This window comes from Drosophila montana, unplaced genomic scaffold (assembly GCF_035044405.1).
Source record: "Drosophila montana isolate Dmon_TW-CO22-7 unplaced genomic scaffold, ASM3504440v1 contig_3733_1, whole genome shotgun sequence".
NCBI lineage: Eukaryota > Metazoa > Arthropoda > Insecta > Diptera > Drosophilidae > Drosophila > Drosophila montana.
This window is the reverse complement of record NW_026998620.1, coordinates 3,916,877-3,934,617: the sequence shown is the minus strand read 5'-3', so window position 1 is coordinate 3,934,617 and position 17,741 is coordinate 3,916,877. Positions and strand designations below refer to the sequence as shown.

General features: G+C 40.6%; 1 protein-coding gene across 1 annotated transcript; it reads right to left on the bottom strand.

The window, feature by feature from the left end:
* Window positions 1-9,362: 9,362 nt before the first annotated feature.
* Sdr (Secreted decoy of InR) lies at window positions 9,363-14,206 on the bottom strand. The gene is made up of 7 exons (XM_064694363.1): window positions 13,457-14,206; window positions 12,146-12,683; window positions 11,940-12,087; window positions 10,622-11,017; window positions 10,347-10,563; window positions 10,022-10,281; window positions 9,363-9,969 (listed from the first exon to the last, which is right to left on the bottom strand). Exons 1-7 carry the CDS (start codon window positions 13,937-13,939, stop codon window positions 9,438-9,440), a joined length of 2,574 nt encoding a protein of 857 aa, XP_064550433.1. The 5' UTR covers window positions 13,940-14,206; the 3' UTR covers window positions 9,363-9,437.
* Between the last annotated feature and the right edge of the window lie 3,535 nt (window positions 14,207-17,741).

The following is a 17,741-nucleotide window of genomic DNA, read 5'->3' as shown; positions in this document are numbered from 1 at the left end:
CATTCGGGAAACGGAATGCGAAAGTTTCTCGTGCAGATGAAGTAGAAGTTGCAAAAGGGCCACACAACGCAGCACATCGACGGGAGATTGGAGCACAAATGAGCAGCAACAGCGGCAATGACAACGACAACGGGAACGGGAACGGGAACGGCAGCGGAAAATGCACAAAACTTAACCTAATGAACATTAAGATAATGCAACAACAAGAGAGTCGGACCACCCGGGGTATAGCTGGCCGGTCCCACGGCCACATAATTCTGCATTCGACCTTAGAGAAGCCACAAAAGTTTTCGCTTACTACAACGAAACGAAACCGTCGCCAAATGCATTGGCCCAAAAGTCGGAAACTTGCGTTTGCCATTTGCCAGTTTGCATTCCATAAAGTTTTTAGCTTATGTTGTGATTTTTATGGCCAAGCGAAATAAATGCAGAACGAGGGCGAGCTCAAAATGAAGATAAGTTTTATGTGGCGCGGAAATTAAGAAGTTTGTTTATAGCAATACGACCTACTAGGCAATGCATGTCCCTCCTGTGCGCCGTCTCCGAGGCGAATCTTTTCCCATTACCAGCTGCCAGCTGCCAGCTGCCAGCTGCCAAATGACTTCTGCCACGCCCAAATGTTAAACGACCTGTGTCCCTTTGTGAAGTGTGATTAAATGTATTTAGAATTCATTAGCAGTTGCGCCTATTGGCAGCACGGCGACACTCTGGCCCATCATTAAATGTGCATTCATTTCATTCAGCCTGGCATTAACAATCGTAAACCTGCCATTGAGTTGGACTTTCTTCTGCTAAACACCTGGCAGGCCAGACTAATGCGCTGTCAATGCTTTGCTTTTAATTAAAACAATGGCAGATGGCTTTGCGAGAAGTCGGTGATAAATGATAATGCAAGTTTCATAATAGAAATGCCATATAATATATTTTTAATTTTAATTTTATACCCTACTCCCATATTTAAGCTTAAATGTGTTTCCACAGAGCATAACAATTGGGTTATTTAATCTATAAACTTTTTAACCAATGACTTGAATAATTAAAAGTATAATTAAATGACAAATTTTAATCAATAGATTTTACGGCATCAAACTCGAATTTCACTACTTGTTGCATACTCTGTAAATGGGCATTAAAAATAATTAATAATATTTGCAATAAAATAGACAATTACACTATCCAACAGCAAATGACTGCATTTCATAAAATCGATATTTTCTATAGATTTGGGGCAAAAACAAAACAATCTATAGCCGTATGTAATAAGTGCAATGTTAAGATAATAAGATAAGTCTATAGATAGGCAAGATTTGAAGGCTTAAGCTTAAAAGTGCGATCTCTCGATATATCGCGTATATCACGTTTTCCTTAATAACTTTTGTGTTCCTAAACCAATCTTGATGACATTTTGAACAGTAGATCTTACAGTGCTATAGAATATTCGTATATTCGCAAAAAGACAATTCCATTAAAATTGTGGTTTAAATTGGTGGGTAGCTCCAATTGGATTATTTATTTGATGTATAGCTACATATGATAGGTGAGCGGGGGGTGGAAATAGCTATAAAATGAAAATTTGTTGATTTCTATATATATATACTATTAAAGAAGCTTAATGTCAAATCTGGTGATTCTAGCTCTTAAAACCTAAGAGATTTGTACAAAAAAAAGAATTCGATATAGATATTTATCGATTGCTTGGAAACGGGGCAAAGTTATCGATTGTCGGAAATGAACTCGTACTGCGCGAGCACTAGTAGGACCTACGCTCGGAATTTAAAGTCTCTAGCTCTTATAGGTTCTGAGATCCTTGAGTTCATACGTTTGGGCATACGGGCGGACGGGCAGACAGACAGACAGATGGACTTGGCATGGCACATCGACTCGGCTATTACTAATCAAGAATATATAAGCTTTATGGGGTCGGAGATGCTGCCTTCTGCCTGTTACATACATTTGCAGAAATACATTATACCCCTTTTTACACATTTTCAATAGGTTCAGGGTATAAAAAAATATCGGTTCCATCAAGTGTAATTATATTAATTGGCTGTAATTTAAAATAAAGAAGATTGATGGAAGTGAAGTAACATTGTAATTGGTAATTGGACGGGAGTTGCGGGGATTGTGATTTTCTTTTTTGCTGGCTCATGGAAGGTAACCACAGTACGCCCTCGCTCAGCGCAACCCAGTTAAAGCAGATGAATGTTGCAGTCATAAAGTGGGTTAGTCTAGCTTCCTTTTTTTAGCCAATATATATCGACCGCACTCGCGCAGTCTTCTTCAAGGCTTTAATTCTTTTAACGCTAATATAATTTAATCTAAATAATTTATTTGACTTGGGTCAAAACGAGCTTCAAGTCTCTAACTTCAAGAAAATTTGGTTTTTAACGAACAGAGGAAGAAAATTTAAAAGCCAAATATAAACTTTTCATTTTGTGGAAGGCAAACTAATTTTGTGATTTGTAAGGAAGTTGGAAACGTTGAAACTAAATACGGATTATCTAAATAGATTTTTTAAAGTTTACGGAAATATTATTTGTACGAACTGACGAAGTGAAATGCTCAGTACAAGTAGTACAAGTCATGCGAAGGTGTTCACCCCTTTTGGTAATGTGCCACCAATTTTTTTTTTCGCCAAGTCAACACACCTGAAACGTGAGGCAAGCGTGCCCGCACACTTACAGTGTAAACATTAAATCCGCATTAAGTCAAAGCTCGAGCACACGTAGCACACGAACTCGAACAATTGCAACTCAGCTTGCAACTTTGCGACTGTCTCCTAATTAAGTTACTTACATGTGGTTAAGAAAAAAAGTCAGGGGCGATTAGTTTGGCAAACCTCGGCTAAAGCCATAAAATGTCGTGAGGCAACTTTCAGCAATTAATTATCCGCAAAGTTTTCAATTACGAGCCAATTACGCTCAGGCACACGTGGCAGCAGCAGGAAAAAACTCAATTGGAATTTTATTGAGCAGCAGCGTCAGCTGTCGACGCATATGTGCGTCCCCTCCCCCCCCCCTCCACTCTCCGCTCTCTCTGCTTCTGCCACGTGAGCCGCGAGTCGCTGACACGTTTTGCCAACACATCATGCAACGTTGATGATGGCGTCTGAATGCGCCCGCCATTTTGCGGAAATGCAGCGAGACAACCCGCCCCCCTCCCCTCCCCCTCTACGCATCGCATGGCTGACAAATATGGCGCCCAAACAATGGCCGCCTTCGGCAGTTTCCGACTGTGTTTTAGCGCAAATTACAACTGAATTGCAATCTAGTCAATGCTGGAATGCCCCCCCCCCCTCCGGGGAGAGGGGCGTGGCATGTGTATATTGGATTTTCGCCAGCATATTGTTGACATTTCGAATGTGACCTCTGCTCAGGTGTAATTTTTCAATATTGCACGCGTTGCTCACAAACAAAGTTGCCGATTCCACTCAATTGGTCAATATTATGTTTTGTCACATTTTTGAAAGTTTATTGTGCCAATAATGGCAAAAGCCACAACAAATATTTGTCAGCAAAAATTGTAAATTTGCCAGCCAAAAACCAACAAAACAATTTATGAAAATCAAAAAATGTATGAGCCAAAACGCAAATATGTCAACCTTAAAACCACTTTTACAAGACTGTACAACTGGGCGATACTCTGTACTCAGCGATATATATTCGTAATAAAAGTTATTGCATTTAAAAAATTAGATTAAAATTATCTTATCATTTATTTTATCTTTAATATATTTACAGAGCTTGAAATAGCGCTCAATTAAGTTCATATACGAATCAAGACAATATCAAAAAAAAGGTATTTCTTCAATTTTTAAATCCCAAAACAATATTTATCGATTTCTGGAAAAAAGTTTATCGATATATCTAGATGTGACCGAGGATACTTCGGCCTGCACAGCTTCATATTCCCCTCGATACTCATTTTCATTCCTTGATTAAAGGGCATTAAAAGAGTCTTTTATTTGAATATAAAGACTTAAACTTCAAGCACATTGTTTATATTAAAATGGAGAATATAATTGTTTTGCTGGCCGTCAAGCAAAATATATTTGTAATTGATTGGTAAATACATGTTAATAACATATATAACATTTAGTTACATTGCATATCAAAACAACTTATCAGAGAAATAGGTAATAATAGGAATATTTCGATTTGAGAATCTGTTTTATCTATAAGTAAACACGTTATATTTCGATAAATCATAACTTTTCCTAAATTTAGACCAAACTGTATTCATTTCATCTTCAGAACATGTTACTGCTCATGTTTATTAATAAAAGATATTAGATACAAGTGAAACTTGCCCATTTGTGACTTGTCATAGTGTTTAACAGCTACTTAGCTGCGAGATTCGATAGCCGTTTGACCTAAGCATGACCTCCCAATTGTTAAGCAGCTGATATTTTATTTACAGCAATTGGACACAAATTGCCACCCACATGTAATGGGCTCCAATGACCCGCCACAAACGTCTGATAAGAAGCCAAATTTATCAGCTTGCATGTTTGTCGGACAAACGAAAGCACGCAACTAATGACCCCGGCTAGAAAAAACAAATTGAATTTAATTGTGCCTACTAGAGCATATGTTATGTGTGTCTGCACGCACATGCTCTATATATGGGCCATTTAATCAAGATTTGAAAGACTGGCATGAAAAGTGTTAGGACTTGCATCTATTTCGAGCACAATTAATAAAAGCAAATAACATTCAAGTGCGCACTAGTCGAGAGTGCCTGACTAGGCGTTCCCCTGCAGCTGTGCATACATTTACCAAAGACAATATAGACACTAAGATGAGTAACGTCCATACATTTGAATCAGACGCAAAAATTCTAGCTTGGCTTTTCAGCTGGCTTTTCATCTGGCTTTTCATCTGGCTTTTCATCTGGCTTTTCGTCTGGCTTTTCCCACTTGAAACAACTCGCCAGCCAACTGGTTCTTCCCTCATCATATGTACAGTGAAAACTCTCCTTACGGGCACATCTATTAGGCGGGCAACCTTCCTTTTTTGTGGACATTATCTCTCACTTCGCATTCCCGCTCTATTAGGCGAACACTCCTCTTGAAAAATTACCCGACTAAGAAAGTTTATCCTGTAATTCATTCCTCCCTTTGCCAGTCACTTACTTACACACAAAACCCTTATACAAAACCCTCTTAACATACGGTATTAAAAAAACAATCATGCCCATCTAAATTGTGTGCTATTCCACTTTAAGTGGAATTTTCAAGTTGAACAAAGAGAATATATATAAAGTACTTTTAATATTTGCATTTTTTATGAAAACGCCAGGCAATGACAGGCAACACACTATATAGCTTGGCACGACTTGACGAAGCAATTGAATAAATATATATATATATATATATATAGGAAAACTTATATCCAAAGAGAATAGTGCTCCAACTTCGACTGATCAGAAGAGAGAGTGCAACAACTAACGCGCCTCTTCGACAGCAGCTTGCTAAGTGGAAAGATGTAGGAATCCTTCAAGTAGAAAGTTTTAGGAATCCTTCACGTTGTCAATTTACATCTGAGCACAGTTTGATTGAACCAAAGTGAGAATCAGCTGGGCTACCATCAACAATGCACGTGCAATTACGCAGACTGACTGCCCGTTTTCACATGCCAGTTTACATTATCCGGCAACATTTATCTAACATTGCCAATTGGATTTGTAATGTGAGTGAGGCCAGATAATAGGACGGGATAACAATGTAATACGGTGCACACTCAATTGGCAAATGTGATCAGAATTTAGCAAGCTCCGCTACAGTTGTAAAAAAAAAGTGAGGTTGAGCCGAAAAAGTGAGGTTAAGCCGAAAAAAGTGAGGTTAAGCCGAAAAAGTGAGGCTAAGTAAGGTTAGTTGTTTTATTTAAATAGAATGGATGAATGGAATATTGATTTGTAAGTTTCGATTTAATAAATTCTGTATTTATCAGATACATTTTAATAATACTTAGCTACAAGTTAAGTGATTCAGGTTAAATGTTATATTCAAAAAATAATAATTTGATAAATTTCGCTGTTGGATTTATATTTGACTTTTTGTTATACTTTTAAGCTTCTTATTGTACAACAATTATAATGATTCATTGTCAAGTAAGCTTATTAAAGGTAAAAACCGTTTTAGTCGCAAAATTAATAAATTGCATTTAAAAATAAAACAACAATAAAAGCGGATGTTATAAAACGATTAAGGATTACGGAAAATGTACTTTAAATGCTTTCGTATGTCAGCCAACCAATTAGGTCAGCTATAATACTAAACAAGTAAGAGACTAGGAGCTGGAAATGCCCGACTATGCGATACCCTGGACTGACTGACTGACAGATTGCTGTAAGAGCTGTAAGAGATTGGAAGCTGGAACTATTAATGCGTTGGAATGAAAATGCACCATTTTGGCATATTCTAAACTCAAATGGGGAAGTTGATTGTAACTTACAAGGATCTTTTATTTACTAGGATATTTCTGGCAAATTTATTTGAGACGTGTTTCCCACTTTTCGCAAAATCCATCCCATCTGGATGAAAAATATATGCTAGGCTTTATAGCACGGAACTAAAATTAACTTTGTATCTTCGTTTGATAAACTTCAAACTCATTTTAAAATATTTTTACGTGAAATATAGCTTGAGACGTGGAGCTCAGGATAATATGGATAGGTTTCAATTTTCAGCTAGGAAATAATTGAAAAATTAATATCTTTAATTCGAAGCAAGCAGCTTGGACGGGACAAGGCCGGAAAATGCCAGCTATAATATGTAAATTAGCGAAAATGGGGCCGTACTTTGAGAAAATTGTTAACGAGAAAACAAGGAATTGCATAGATGAGTGTTGGAAATTTAAATTATTTATATTAAAGAAATAAAAAATTAACCAAGATTACACTTTATGGCTAAGTTAGCTTTTTAAAATGCGATTAACTTGATAAATTAATAGAAGCCGTATGTCTGAATTTTACGGACTGAGAACATGGCGGAATTGTCGTGGTCACCCCCTTCCCATTAGGGCCGACACGAGGGTACTCTAATGCACAGCAAAGGGTATCAGAGGGTAGTCGGTGCCAAGTCCAAATGCTGTTAATGGCCAGGCGCACAGCACGGGCGTGCAGAAAGGAAGGCGAACTGAAATGCGCTGTCGATGTCGACGCTTTGGCGTGTTGCAAGGACAATTGAAGTGCACACACGTTGAGCTCGTCTGCGCGAATTGTGAAGCACTCAGTTAAATTGTCCAACTGACTGACGGCAACACCTCAGCCACGAGACAAACAAGGTGCAAAGTGCTCACCCTGGCAGTGCATTGATAATAAACGAGTGCAAGGATAACGAGTAGCGGCACGGAAGTATGCGCAAAATGGCGCCAAAGACATTGAAATATTGAAATACAATTGGTTTAGGATTTGCCCTGAGGCAGCCGGAACAGAGCCTTAAAACCAGGCGCAGCGAGCAGCGAATTCTGAGACTCGAAAGACATTGTGGTCTCGCTGTCAGCGCCAAAGTGCAAATCCCTTTCGTGCAAACAATGTGGCCCGTTCCGGCACTTGCTCCTTCGTCAATCAACGCAAAGGCTGCGCCATTGAGTGGGACACGTTCTGTTCAAGTTTCCTGCCGAGTTCCCAGAGAGTTCACCACAAACAAGGCGACACATGACACGTCCTCAAACTCGACGGCAGACTCGTCCCGACTCGTCGCGTCCTGTTTTTCGCCTCGTGCAGGAGTCGGGATTATTTTTAGTTTTCGGCAGAGTTTTAAAGTTTAAAGCTCTTTTGTGGCATATTTGCATATTAAGTGCCATGCGTTGAACGTTTGCAACTGACAACGCATACAACTAACAACAAGGCAAGACAGCTCGTGTTGGGTATGCCCAACTAGCTGATACCCAGCGACAAGTCACAAGCATTTTCCATTCCTGCATTACATAGATCCATTCTTGCATAGCTTCGGTATCTATAGTCCGATTCTTTTTAGGGATTTAAAATGGCACCCAAATGTGTGTATATATAAAAGATAGAGACAGATTCTTCTACTTTGTAAAATAAGTTTTTTCCAATTTCGGTTGGAAATGCCCAACTAGGAGATACCCCGCGACGAGTCACAAGCATTTCCCTTGCCTCCGCTACATGCACACATCCCATCCTTATCAGATTCTTATAAAAGATAGAGCCCTCTTCTACTTTTTAAAATAAGTTTTTTTCCAATTTCGGAGGGAATATGGAGAGGTATCCAAAAAGTGCAATATCCATTATCTGTATGTACTTTACAATAGGAAACAGTTCTAGTTTCTCTGCCTTAAAATCAAGTCTCATAAATGATATTTTTCGATATTCTGAAAAATCGAAATATTGAGGGAGAAAACTTATAAGCTCGTTCTGTGTATGATATACAAGAATCTATACTGTTGTAACTATATTAAGTATATAATATATATTTATATTTAGACGATGTATGCATCGATATAGGCATAAGTAATGTATGTATCGAAATATGAACAAGCGATGTTGGAAGGAAGGCAACTGTGATACTGGAAGCTTCAATAGTTGAATTATTCTTAACGGTTAGAGCTGTAAATCTAAAGTTGTTAAATAAAGATATAGAAATATTTCAAATATATTTCAAGTTTCCCGCTTATGTACTTTCCGAGCTCAACAGACGGAAAGACGAGCATGGCCACATGGACTCAGCTAGTCGTACTTTAAGAGATCGGCTATGCTTCCTGCTGCCCGCTACATACATTTTACCCAAAACCAATATACCCTTTTAGCCACTCTCAATGGGCTGAGGGTATGAAAAAAGAGAGAAGGTGAAGGAGCGCAGGTGAGGTGAGTGGCAGCAAGTGGAGTGTGCTGTAGTTAGGTGCTGGCTGTATTTTTGAATCTCAGGGCAGACGCAGGTGTTGCTGTTGTTAGTTTGCGTAGGCTTATTGTTGAGCCCCGAACCGAAACCGTTATGCCGAGTTGCCAAATATCAAGAATCAGGGCCAGCCACACACTCACTGAGTGCGGATTAAAGCTCTATATCTGTGTATCTGTGTGTGGCTCTGTGCGTGTGCGTGTGTGTGCGTAGGATTTTGCGGCTACGCCCATCTCTAAACGAGTGTTAAGACTTTAAAAGCTTGTCGAGCTATAAAGTCAAATTACCATGGAAAGATTTTCTGATTTAAATTTATATTGGAAGGAACTTTCGCAAAAACATTTTAACATTTCACGCATCTCATACATAGACAACATATATCACTTGGCTCAGACGAAGCATTCACATTTGGAAATAAATATTTAAATCTCTGCAATAGCAGCTCAAAACCGAGAGGAATGTGCAGTTCGTAAGACTTAAAGCTAAAATACCTAATTCAAATGGAAGGGTATTCGACAAGTTAGTTAACATGAAGATGATTAAATCTTATATACATTATTATAGCGTATTGCCTTCATTGGCCGTTCATAAACTGTTCCACCTGCACGCTGATGGTCTTCAGTATCATCTCCGTCGGATTGGAGCAGCCATTGATGACGCCATCCACACAAGCTCGAACCAAAATGCGATAGTATTGATCCGGATGCAAATTGGTCAACTTATAATAATACTGTGTACCAGGTACACTCGTACCCTTTGGCTGTTCCTCGACAACGCATTTCTGCTCGAGCTGGTAGCTCACGGAGGCGTTGGCATCGTTGCATTTGGGCATTGGATGGCTGATCAGAAAGTCGTCTATGCCCGTATCCTGCACCTGACGCATCCTTTGCTCCACATACTGGCGATAAATTTCATATTGTTTGGATGCCTCTTCAGCTGCCGCCGAATAATTCCCTGCACTTGTCGTAGAGCTGTTGTCGGCTGAGTTAGTTTCTGGAGCTGTTGTGCTGGTGCTGTCCGCAGCTGCGACTGGCGAGGGAGCAGCTATAAGATCCTCGAAGTCCTTGACCTTGTTAAACTTTTCCTTCTTCATTTTCATTTTGCGGCTGTAAACGGACATATAAAGTGACGAGGCGACATCGAGTTAAGATTGCTTACGAAACATATATGAGATTGGGCAGCGCATCCTCGTATGTTATCTGCTCCTTGTTGTAGTAGCTCTCATCCTCCGGCTGGGGTCCCGAGTCGTACGGCACCAGATCATTGCAGACGCAGTCCAAATCGCAGCTGTTGCACGCCTTGAAGGTGGCATAGTTCTTATTGCTGGCCTCCGGCTCGGTCAGATTGTGCGGCTCAAAGCTAACAAAGTACTTGGATATGACACCATTGGGACGACGCGGTGGCCACCAGTAAACCATCTGAAAGTGCACCAAATAGATGAGCACACTTAACCAAAAATTAAAGTACGATCTAAACCACCCACAATCTGTGTGCTGTGATCCGAGTTGCCATGGAGGCGACTCACAGGACTCGGCTTGCTGGCCAGCGTATGGAAGTACATAATCTTGGAATATGCATCCACCTGCATGTGGTAATCGGTGCGTGTGAGTGTCTTCACAAAGTAAGCATATCGTGTATAGGGCTTGAGGTTGGAGATCACGTGACGCCGATTCTTGCTGGGCGAGACATCCATTAGCCAGCTAAATTAAATTATAATAATTAGAATTAACTTGGAAAAGTCGATTGATTTCCTCTTACTCATCGTGTCCGCAGCCGTGGCGACCATCGTACATGGTTATGTTGCCCTGCGGCGCTTCCATATAGTGATAGGAGTAGCCGATCAGTGTCTCCATATCCTCGCATTTCATGAAGTCAACCGCAATGCGAACCGCCGTAGCATTGACATCCTCAACGGTTGCGTTCAGAGTACGCACCGCATCCCCGCATATGACACGCTCTCCATTCGAGTTGGGCGAAACATCCGCTATGGATATCTTGCGTACACTCTTCAGCGAGGACTGCAGCTTGAGGATCTTCTCATAGCACAGTCGGGGATTCAAATGAAAGAATACGGTGCCACGTTGTATGGCCACCTGACGATTTGCCGGCCAAATGTGCTCCATGTAGTAATTGTTAACAACGAACAGAGCGTATCTGAAAGTGGAAGTAATAGACAATATTAATAGATAATATTATGAGTCTTCCAATAGAAAGTGATTAAGTTTTTCCCCAGATGAAACCCATATAATTACCCCAATGTAGATCTCTGTAAATTCATCCTAATATAGCCTAGCTTGAGATATATACTCTATACTCTGAGAACTCTACAAATGGAAATAGTTAGCATTTTAGTTGCCTTAATTCACATTTTCAAAAATATACTTTCGATGACAGCCATCAATTTAACCAATTGATTTAATTTCCTATTTCCAATTGCAAACAGTGAGAATTCCATTAAAATATGTAACGAAAATGTTCAAATACCTTTTAATATTAGAAAATTCAACTATTGAATTTGTCATCAATTAAACTCATCAACTGAGAGTTTCAATTAACAATAAGTGCGCTTTAGTCGAGGGTATCCGACTAGGAAATACCTTGTAAATAGCGCCGAGCTGCCATAACAAATATTTCAACTTCCTTCTAAACATGCATATAAAATAGGCCACACAATTTGTTTGCTTCTCATTCCCTCAGCACCACTCAGTGTTCCATTTTTCCCATTTTGGAGGTTAGGGAAAATAGTATCCATGTGTATAATATACAAGAGACTACATACGAAATTTGGTTTGTCTAGCTCTTATAAACTCTGAGTTATGCTCAAAAAACCTCAGCTGAGAGTCGATACTTATCGATTTTGAAAAAAAGGAAGTAAGCTATCGATAAACTAAATATGCCGAGCAGATCTCTGAAATTCCAAAAAATTATTCCTTACTTGTTTTCATTTAGCTGATCTGAGGAATGTCAGCGATATGAGCTGAAAATCGATACTTATCGATTTCGGAAAAACGAAGTAAGCTATCGATAAGCTTAATATGCCGGACAGATCTCTAACACTTGAAAATAGACTTCTTACTTGTTTTCAATTAGCTGATCGCCACGTATAGTATCCAAGTTCTTGAGGAAAGTCAGCGACATGAGCTGCGCCGAGTGTAGAACCTTTAAATAGCCGGTAATCTCTTTAATGCTGCCCAAGGTTTGCTCTAGCGCAGAGACAATTTTTTCTGAAATAGACAGATTATATTAATATTATATTATCATTATTATTATCAGCCTGATCACCCTTTATGTCCACCAGCTCGATAATCAGCGATCCATTGAGGGTCACACAGTCCTGCAGCGGCTCCAGATCCGCTTGCCGCTTGACATGGAACAGACCCCGGCACTCTAGCTGGCATTGCGGCATTCCATGGCTGTCATTTACTGGCCTGTGATTGTCTGGGCAATGATCCACGCAGCGATAACCACGAGTCAGTGGAATCAGCTTCAGCTGTCGACATTCCTTATCCGAGATGCACAGCCTCTTGTGCAGCTCGTAGCTGACAATGCACTGATCCACACAGCGACCATTCCGCTGATAGTTGCCGCACAGGGAACAGTTCTCAGCCGAGCAGCCCGTAATGCAACTGGGCTCGCAACATTTCCCCGAAGCATCACAGCCATTGCGACCACATTTCTCAGGACAATCCTCAGTTCGGGGCGGCTTAAAACGTAGCTGGGCCGCCTGCGTGTTCCAGCAGTGTCTGGTAAGATTGGAACGATACGAATAATCGGCGGAGAGCCCGCCACAAACAGGACAATGATTCGGCGACTTGTTGAGCTTGAAAAAAGATATTGAAAAATATGTACAATGATAAATACGGTTAGATATTATCCATTAATCGGTATAATAATAATTTGGTAGAATAATATTATTAATCGCATAGAAAACTCTAGCTCTAAAAACCTAAGAGATTTGCTCAAAAAACAGAATTTCGATATCGATATTTATCGATTACTTGAAAACGGGGAAAGTTATCGATCATTGGATCGATCGGTCAGCTACGTTCAACATTTCAGCTCTTTCTAGCTCTTAGAGGTGTTGAGATCCTTGCGTTAATACATACGGACAGACGGACGGACAGACAGACAAACAGACGGACAGACAGACAGACGGACAGACAAACGGACGGATGGACAGACAGACGGACGGATGGACAGACAGACAGACATGGCTAGATCGACTCGGCTATTGATGCTGATCAAGAATATATATACTTTATGGGGTCGGAGATGCTTCCTTCTGCCTGTTACATACATTTGCACAAATACATTATACCCCATTTTACCCATTTTTAGACAATTTCACTAAAAATATTCCAAGACTTAATTTGATCTCTACCCAAAAATGGCATCAGCCAAAGATGGTTTGATTGCAATGGTTGGGCTGAAGTAGTTTATTTTTAGGGGCCGGATATCTATTAAACTATTTTGCAAACGATTGGTCGTTTTTGATATGATATTTGAAGTTTAGATCAATTGAGAGAATTTAAATTGTCCAAAATAATCCATTGACACACTTGAAATAAATAAATCATGTGTTGTTAAGCCCACCTTTATAGAGAAATGCTGCGTTGCAGGTTTGCCGAGCAGATAAATCCAGTCCACGGTCTGCACGAAGCACAGCATGGGATTACTTTCGACCCGAATGTAGCCGTCCTGGATGCGCACAAGCGCCACCAAGCCCAGCTCCCTGAGATCGCGATTCTCGTAGACGGTGAGGGCATACTGATCGAACAGCTGCTTCCGGCCGCGAATCAGACGCAGCTTGGGAAATATGGACTCCAGGGTAAGCAGCCCGGAGCAGCGATAGATCATCAGATAGTCGGTGATTTCCGTAACCTCGCTGCGCAGCTGGGTGAGATTCGCATCGCCGGGCAGCTGCAGGTGCGCAATGCGCACGTGACCGACGACAATGCTGCAGTTGCGCAATTGCTGGAAATCCGAGACCTTTCGCAGCTCCAGTGAGCCGCACGTGGACTCCGATCTGGCAGCAACTGGCCACAGCAGCAGCAGCAGCCAGAGCATGTGCCGCATGTTGACTCTCCACGCAGCCGGCTGACACTTTCAATTTAGAGCACTTGACCCGAGGGATCTCTTAAATATTTATGTAAGTTGAATGCCAGCGATGAGGTGGGGGAAGAGGTGGGGGGCAATTAGCGCCCGTCTATCAATTGCACACTTGAATGCCAATGTCGTTTGATATTAACCCTGGTCGCTGGCTATTTCTGTACTCGCTTCCGAGTGGGACACGAGACGCTCCGCTGGCGACGACGTTTCGGCTTCAACTGATTTACCCGGCGAGCAAAGCAAACGTAGTACAACGGCGATTGGGTTCGATCTTTCTTTCTTTGCCGATTATTGTTTTGTTTCACATCTTCGCCCTGGCGGCCAATTTCGCGTCTTCAAAATTCGCTTACACCAGCTGCGAAATGTTCGTACACTTCAATTTGCATGCTTTGCTCAGCTTGTTGTCTAATATTTTCCAGCTGGTGTAAGCGAATCTGAGTAGACTGCCGAAAAGAGGCGTCTGCATTGGCATTCTTTTTGAGGGGGGTTCAGTTACGAGAGCTGGTTTCAATCTGTCGGATCTTCATAAAATGGTAAAGGCATAAAAAGAGCATTATTTGAGTGATATTCACTCTTATGGGTTAAATTTTCTAGATCTGCGTATACGTTATGATATCATACATCTGAAATAAAGTGTCTCTAGCTCTTATAAGCGTTGAGATATGGAAAAAATTCCGGATATTTTAAGATTTAAGTTTTTAAATAAATTTGCACATAATCAAAATACCTTTTATATAGTAAAATAACAAAGTTTTGCTTGGCCAGTCGAAAAGCAAGATACTCAGAAAAGATTTACACAGGTACGAAGACTTTGGGCAGCATTTTAACCCTATTAAAATGTTGTAACCACGCCACTGTCGATCTGTTCCAATTCCATTTTGTTTCACCTGCTTTGTTTGGTCGATTCCTTCAGGCAGCTGTTGCCCTTCAATTTATTTAGTTAAGTCTTCCACTTCCTTGTGCTCCTGCTTGACCCGCCCCCGCCGACCCTTGGCGGAACGATGCAACTGACAAACCTGTTTGCGAGAGTCGTCAGTGCCACTTCCCTGGTCATTGTCGGTCTCCGTTACCGTTATCGTCTGGCTTGCTCTTTTTGTTTTGTTTGTTTTCTTTTGTATGCTGCGTTAACTGATAACGAAAATGTGCCGCTGCGCAGAAATTAAGCTGCACCGACGAACATTTCAATTAGAACAGCGAATGGCAGAAAGCAGAGAGCAGAAAGCAGAGAGCAAGACAGCGAACCGCAGCACTTATGTGGAGGAGGGGGGCACAGAGGGGGGAAATTGGTGGTTTCAGTTGAGTCAATTCGAGCACAACAAATGCTAACAATGTGCAATTGAAAATCTGTTGAAACGAAGCCGAGTGAAAACCAATTGAAAGTAATTGCACAAAATGGGAAAATACACTGGGAAATCAACAGACAGTGCACCTAAAGGGTTCAAGTAATGCCAACCAATATTAATATATACACTTAGATATACATATGTATCTACGACATTAAATATATATCTTCGATACTTAGACTTGACAAAAGAAGTTGTAGTAGTCCGATTTTTATAAGTATACAATTAATAGTTATTAAAATCTAGGTATAAAAGATTATAGACTCTTAAATCAACTTTTCCTGGAAAACTTAAACTGAACCGACTTTGTGGATAAAATATGGTTAGATTAAGCTGTGCTGTATCCAACTAATCTTCATATCTTGGAAAATTAAATATTGGAAATATTGAGAAACCGGTTTACAGCTTGATGAAATGTTTAGTTTTTATAAATATATATATGTAGCTACCTGGCATTTTTTTAAGAAATTTTGAATATGGATGGATTTTTGGAAAGTGTGAAACACATCGCAATTGAATCGAGCACACTCAACCAATTACCACTTAATATTATTACGATAAGAAAAGGCAGTATGTCCGCTTTTTGATAGTAAATCAAAATGCATTTAAAACCTGAGCCCACGTACCGCGAAATTAGAATGCGACAAAAATGAGATGCGTGTCAGAAAGCCAAACTCAAACCACATTCGAGTACTCGCTGTTGCATATGTTGTTGTCATGTTGCAAGCTTCACTCATTTGCGACCAGCTGATGCGGCGAATCAATTTCGAGGAGCATTTTGCGGGCTGTGGTCGTGAGTAGCGTAAATTGAATGCAGCATACTTTCGGGCGGCCCGTCAAACTGTATATTAATGTAGTTATTGTTGTTCCTCTTGCTGTTGTTGGTGGTTGTGGTTACAGTTGCCTGGGCGCAGCAAATATTGAATATGCCAGCGCCAGGGACACGGCTGGACGCAGCCACACGGCCGCATATAATCCACTGGGAGACACCTTCGGCATCCTCGGCATCGTCCTCATCGTCGATGGAGGCGGCAAACACGTAACGGCATTTTGTGGCGCGTGATGGGAATCCATAACATAGCAGTTCGAGCCACTGCGAAACGTGTGCATATGCCTACACATATACTTATAAAAGCACACACACACGCACACACACACACACAGACAATCGCTCCATAAGTCAGTTGGGGTCCCACGCACGTCGTTGCATTTAAGTGCCAAATTAGAGCTGCGTACGAGCCGGCGCGAACTTCTACTGCAGATGGCAGCCATCTATAAATCAGGCGCATCTCCATGCAATTTATGGCATGCCAATTCAATGGAAGCAACTGCTGGCTCATCATATGGCTATTAAGTATTAAGTAGTTGGCGGCGTTTAAAATTAATTGAGTTTGCACAAAAATGCAGCTTCAGGCGCAGATGTGGCTGCCACTCCATATAACTGTTTGTCAGTGCCAAGCCATCATCTCTCTCTCTCTCTCTCTCTCTCTGTGCTTTGTCAGTCAGACAGTCAGTCACTCAGTCAGCGGCAAATTTGATGGATATGGCACCTAGCGCAAGCTGACAGCAGCCAGAGCCCTGAAGCTGGTCTAATAAGCTGCGCTGATATTTGACATTCAGTTAACAAAACATCTGTATGTATGTGTGAGTACACATACATACAGCGGAGGCGGAAGCGGAAGCGGAAGCTCTGGCACTTCCTTTTGATTCGCAATATTGAAAATAATTTCTCAAAACGTTTGAATTTTAACACATTGCCACCCATCCGCCTCAGAGGCGGATTTTTCAAAGTCCATGAAACGAATATTCAATTTCTTTTTTTAAAAAATATTTAACAAGCAGATCCAGATACCTTACCCGTTTCTCCTAAATGTGTTAAGTAAACTCATTTTTGGAATTATAGTCTTGGGCATTGATATTAACACACATTCGGATGCCATATTTGTGCCCTGCAAATTTCATATAGATCGGACAATAAAGTCCGAAGTTAATCAAGGAAGAAGGCAAAGAGAGATGCAAGCGACAGCTCGACGCTGGGTTCAAGATATCTCCTTTTCGGACACTCCCGACTAAGCACATATAGCTAATAAAATATTGTATTTTAATTTTGGTAGCTAAAAACCTTAATCATTCATATTTAAATGAAGTATTTTTTTTTAAAACACATTCTTCTGTCGAATTTTCAGAAACATGTTCAAATAAGTACCATCAACCATGACACAATCCTGTTGTCCTTAGCAAATAGGCAATGAAAGTAGGATAGAAAATATCTCCCTAAATGCGTTAAATATTTTAAAACAAAAGCCACATTCAATTGCCGAACATATTTCAGGACATTTGCCTAATTATGTGTAGATTTGTATATGTTGTATGTGCTACGTATGTATGTAATGTATATTTATAAATAAAACCCAGAAACAACGGTA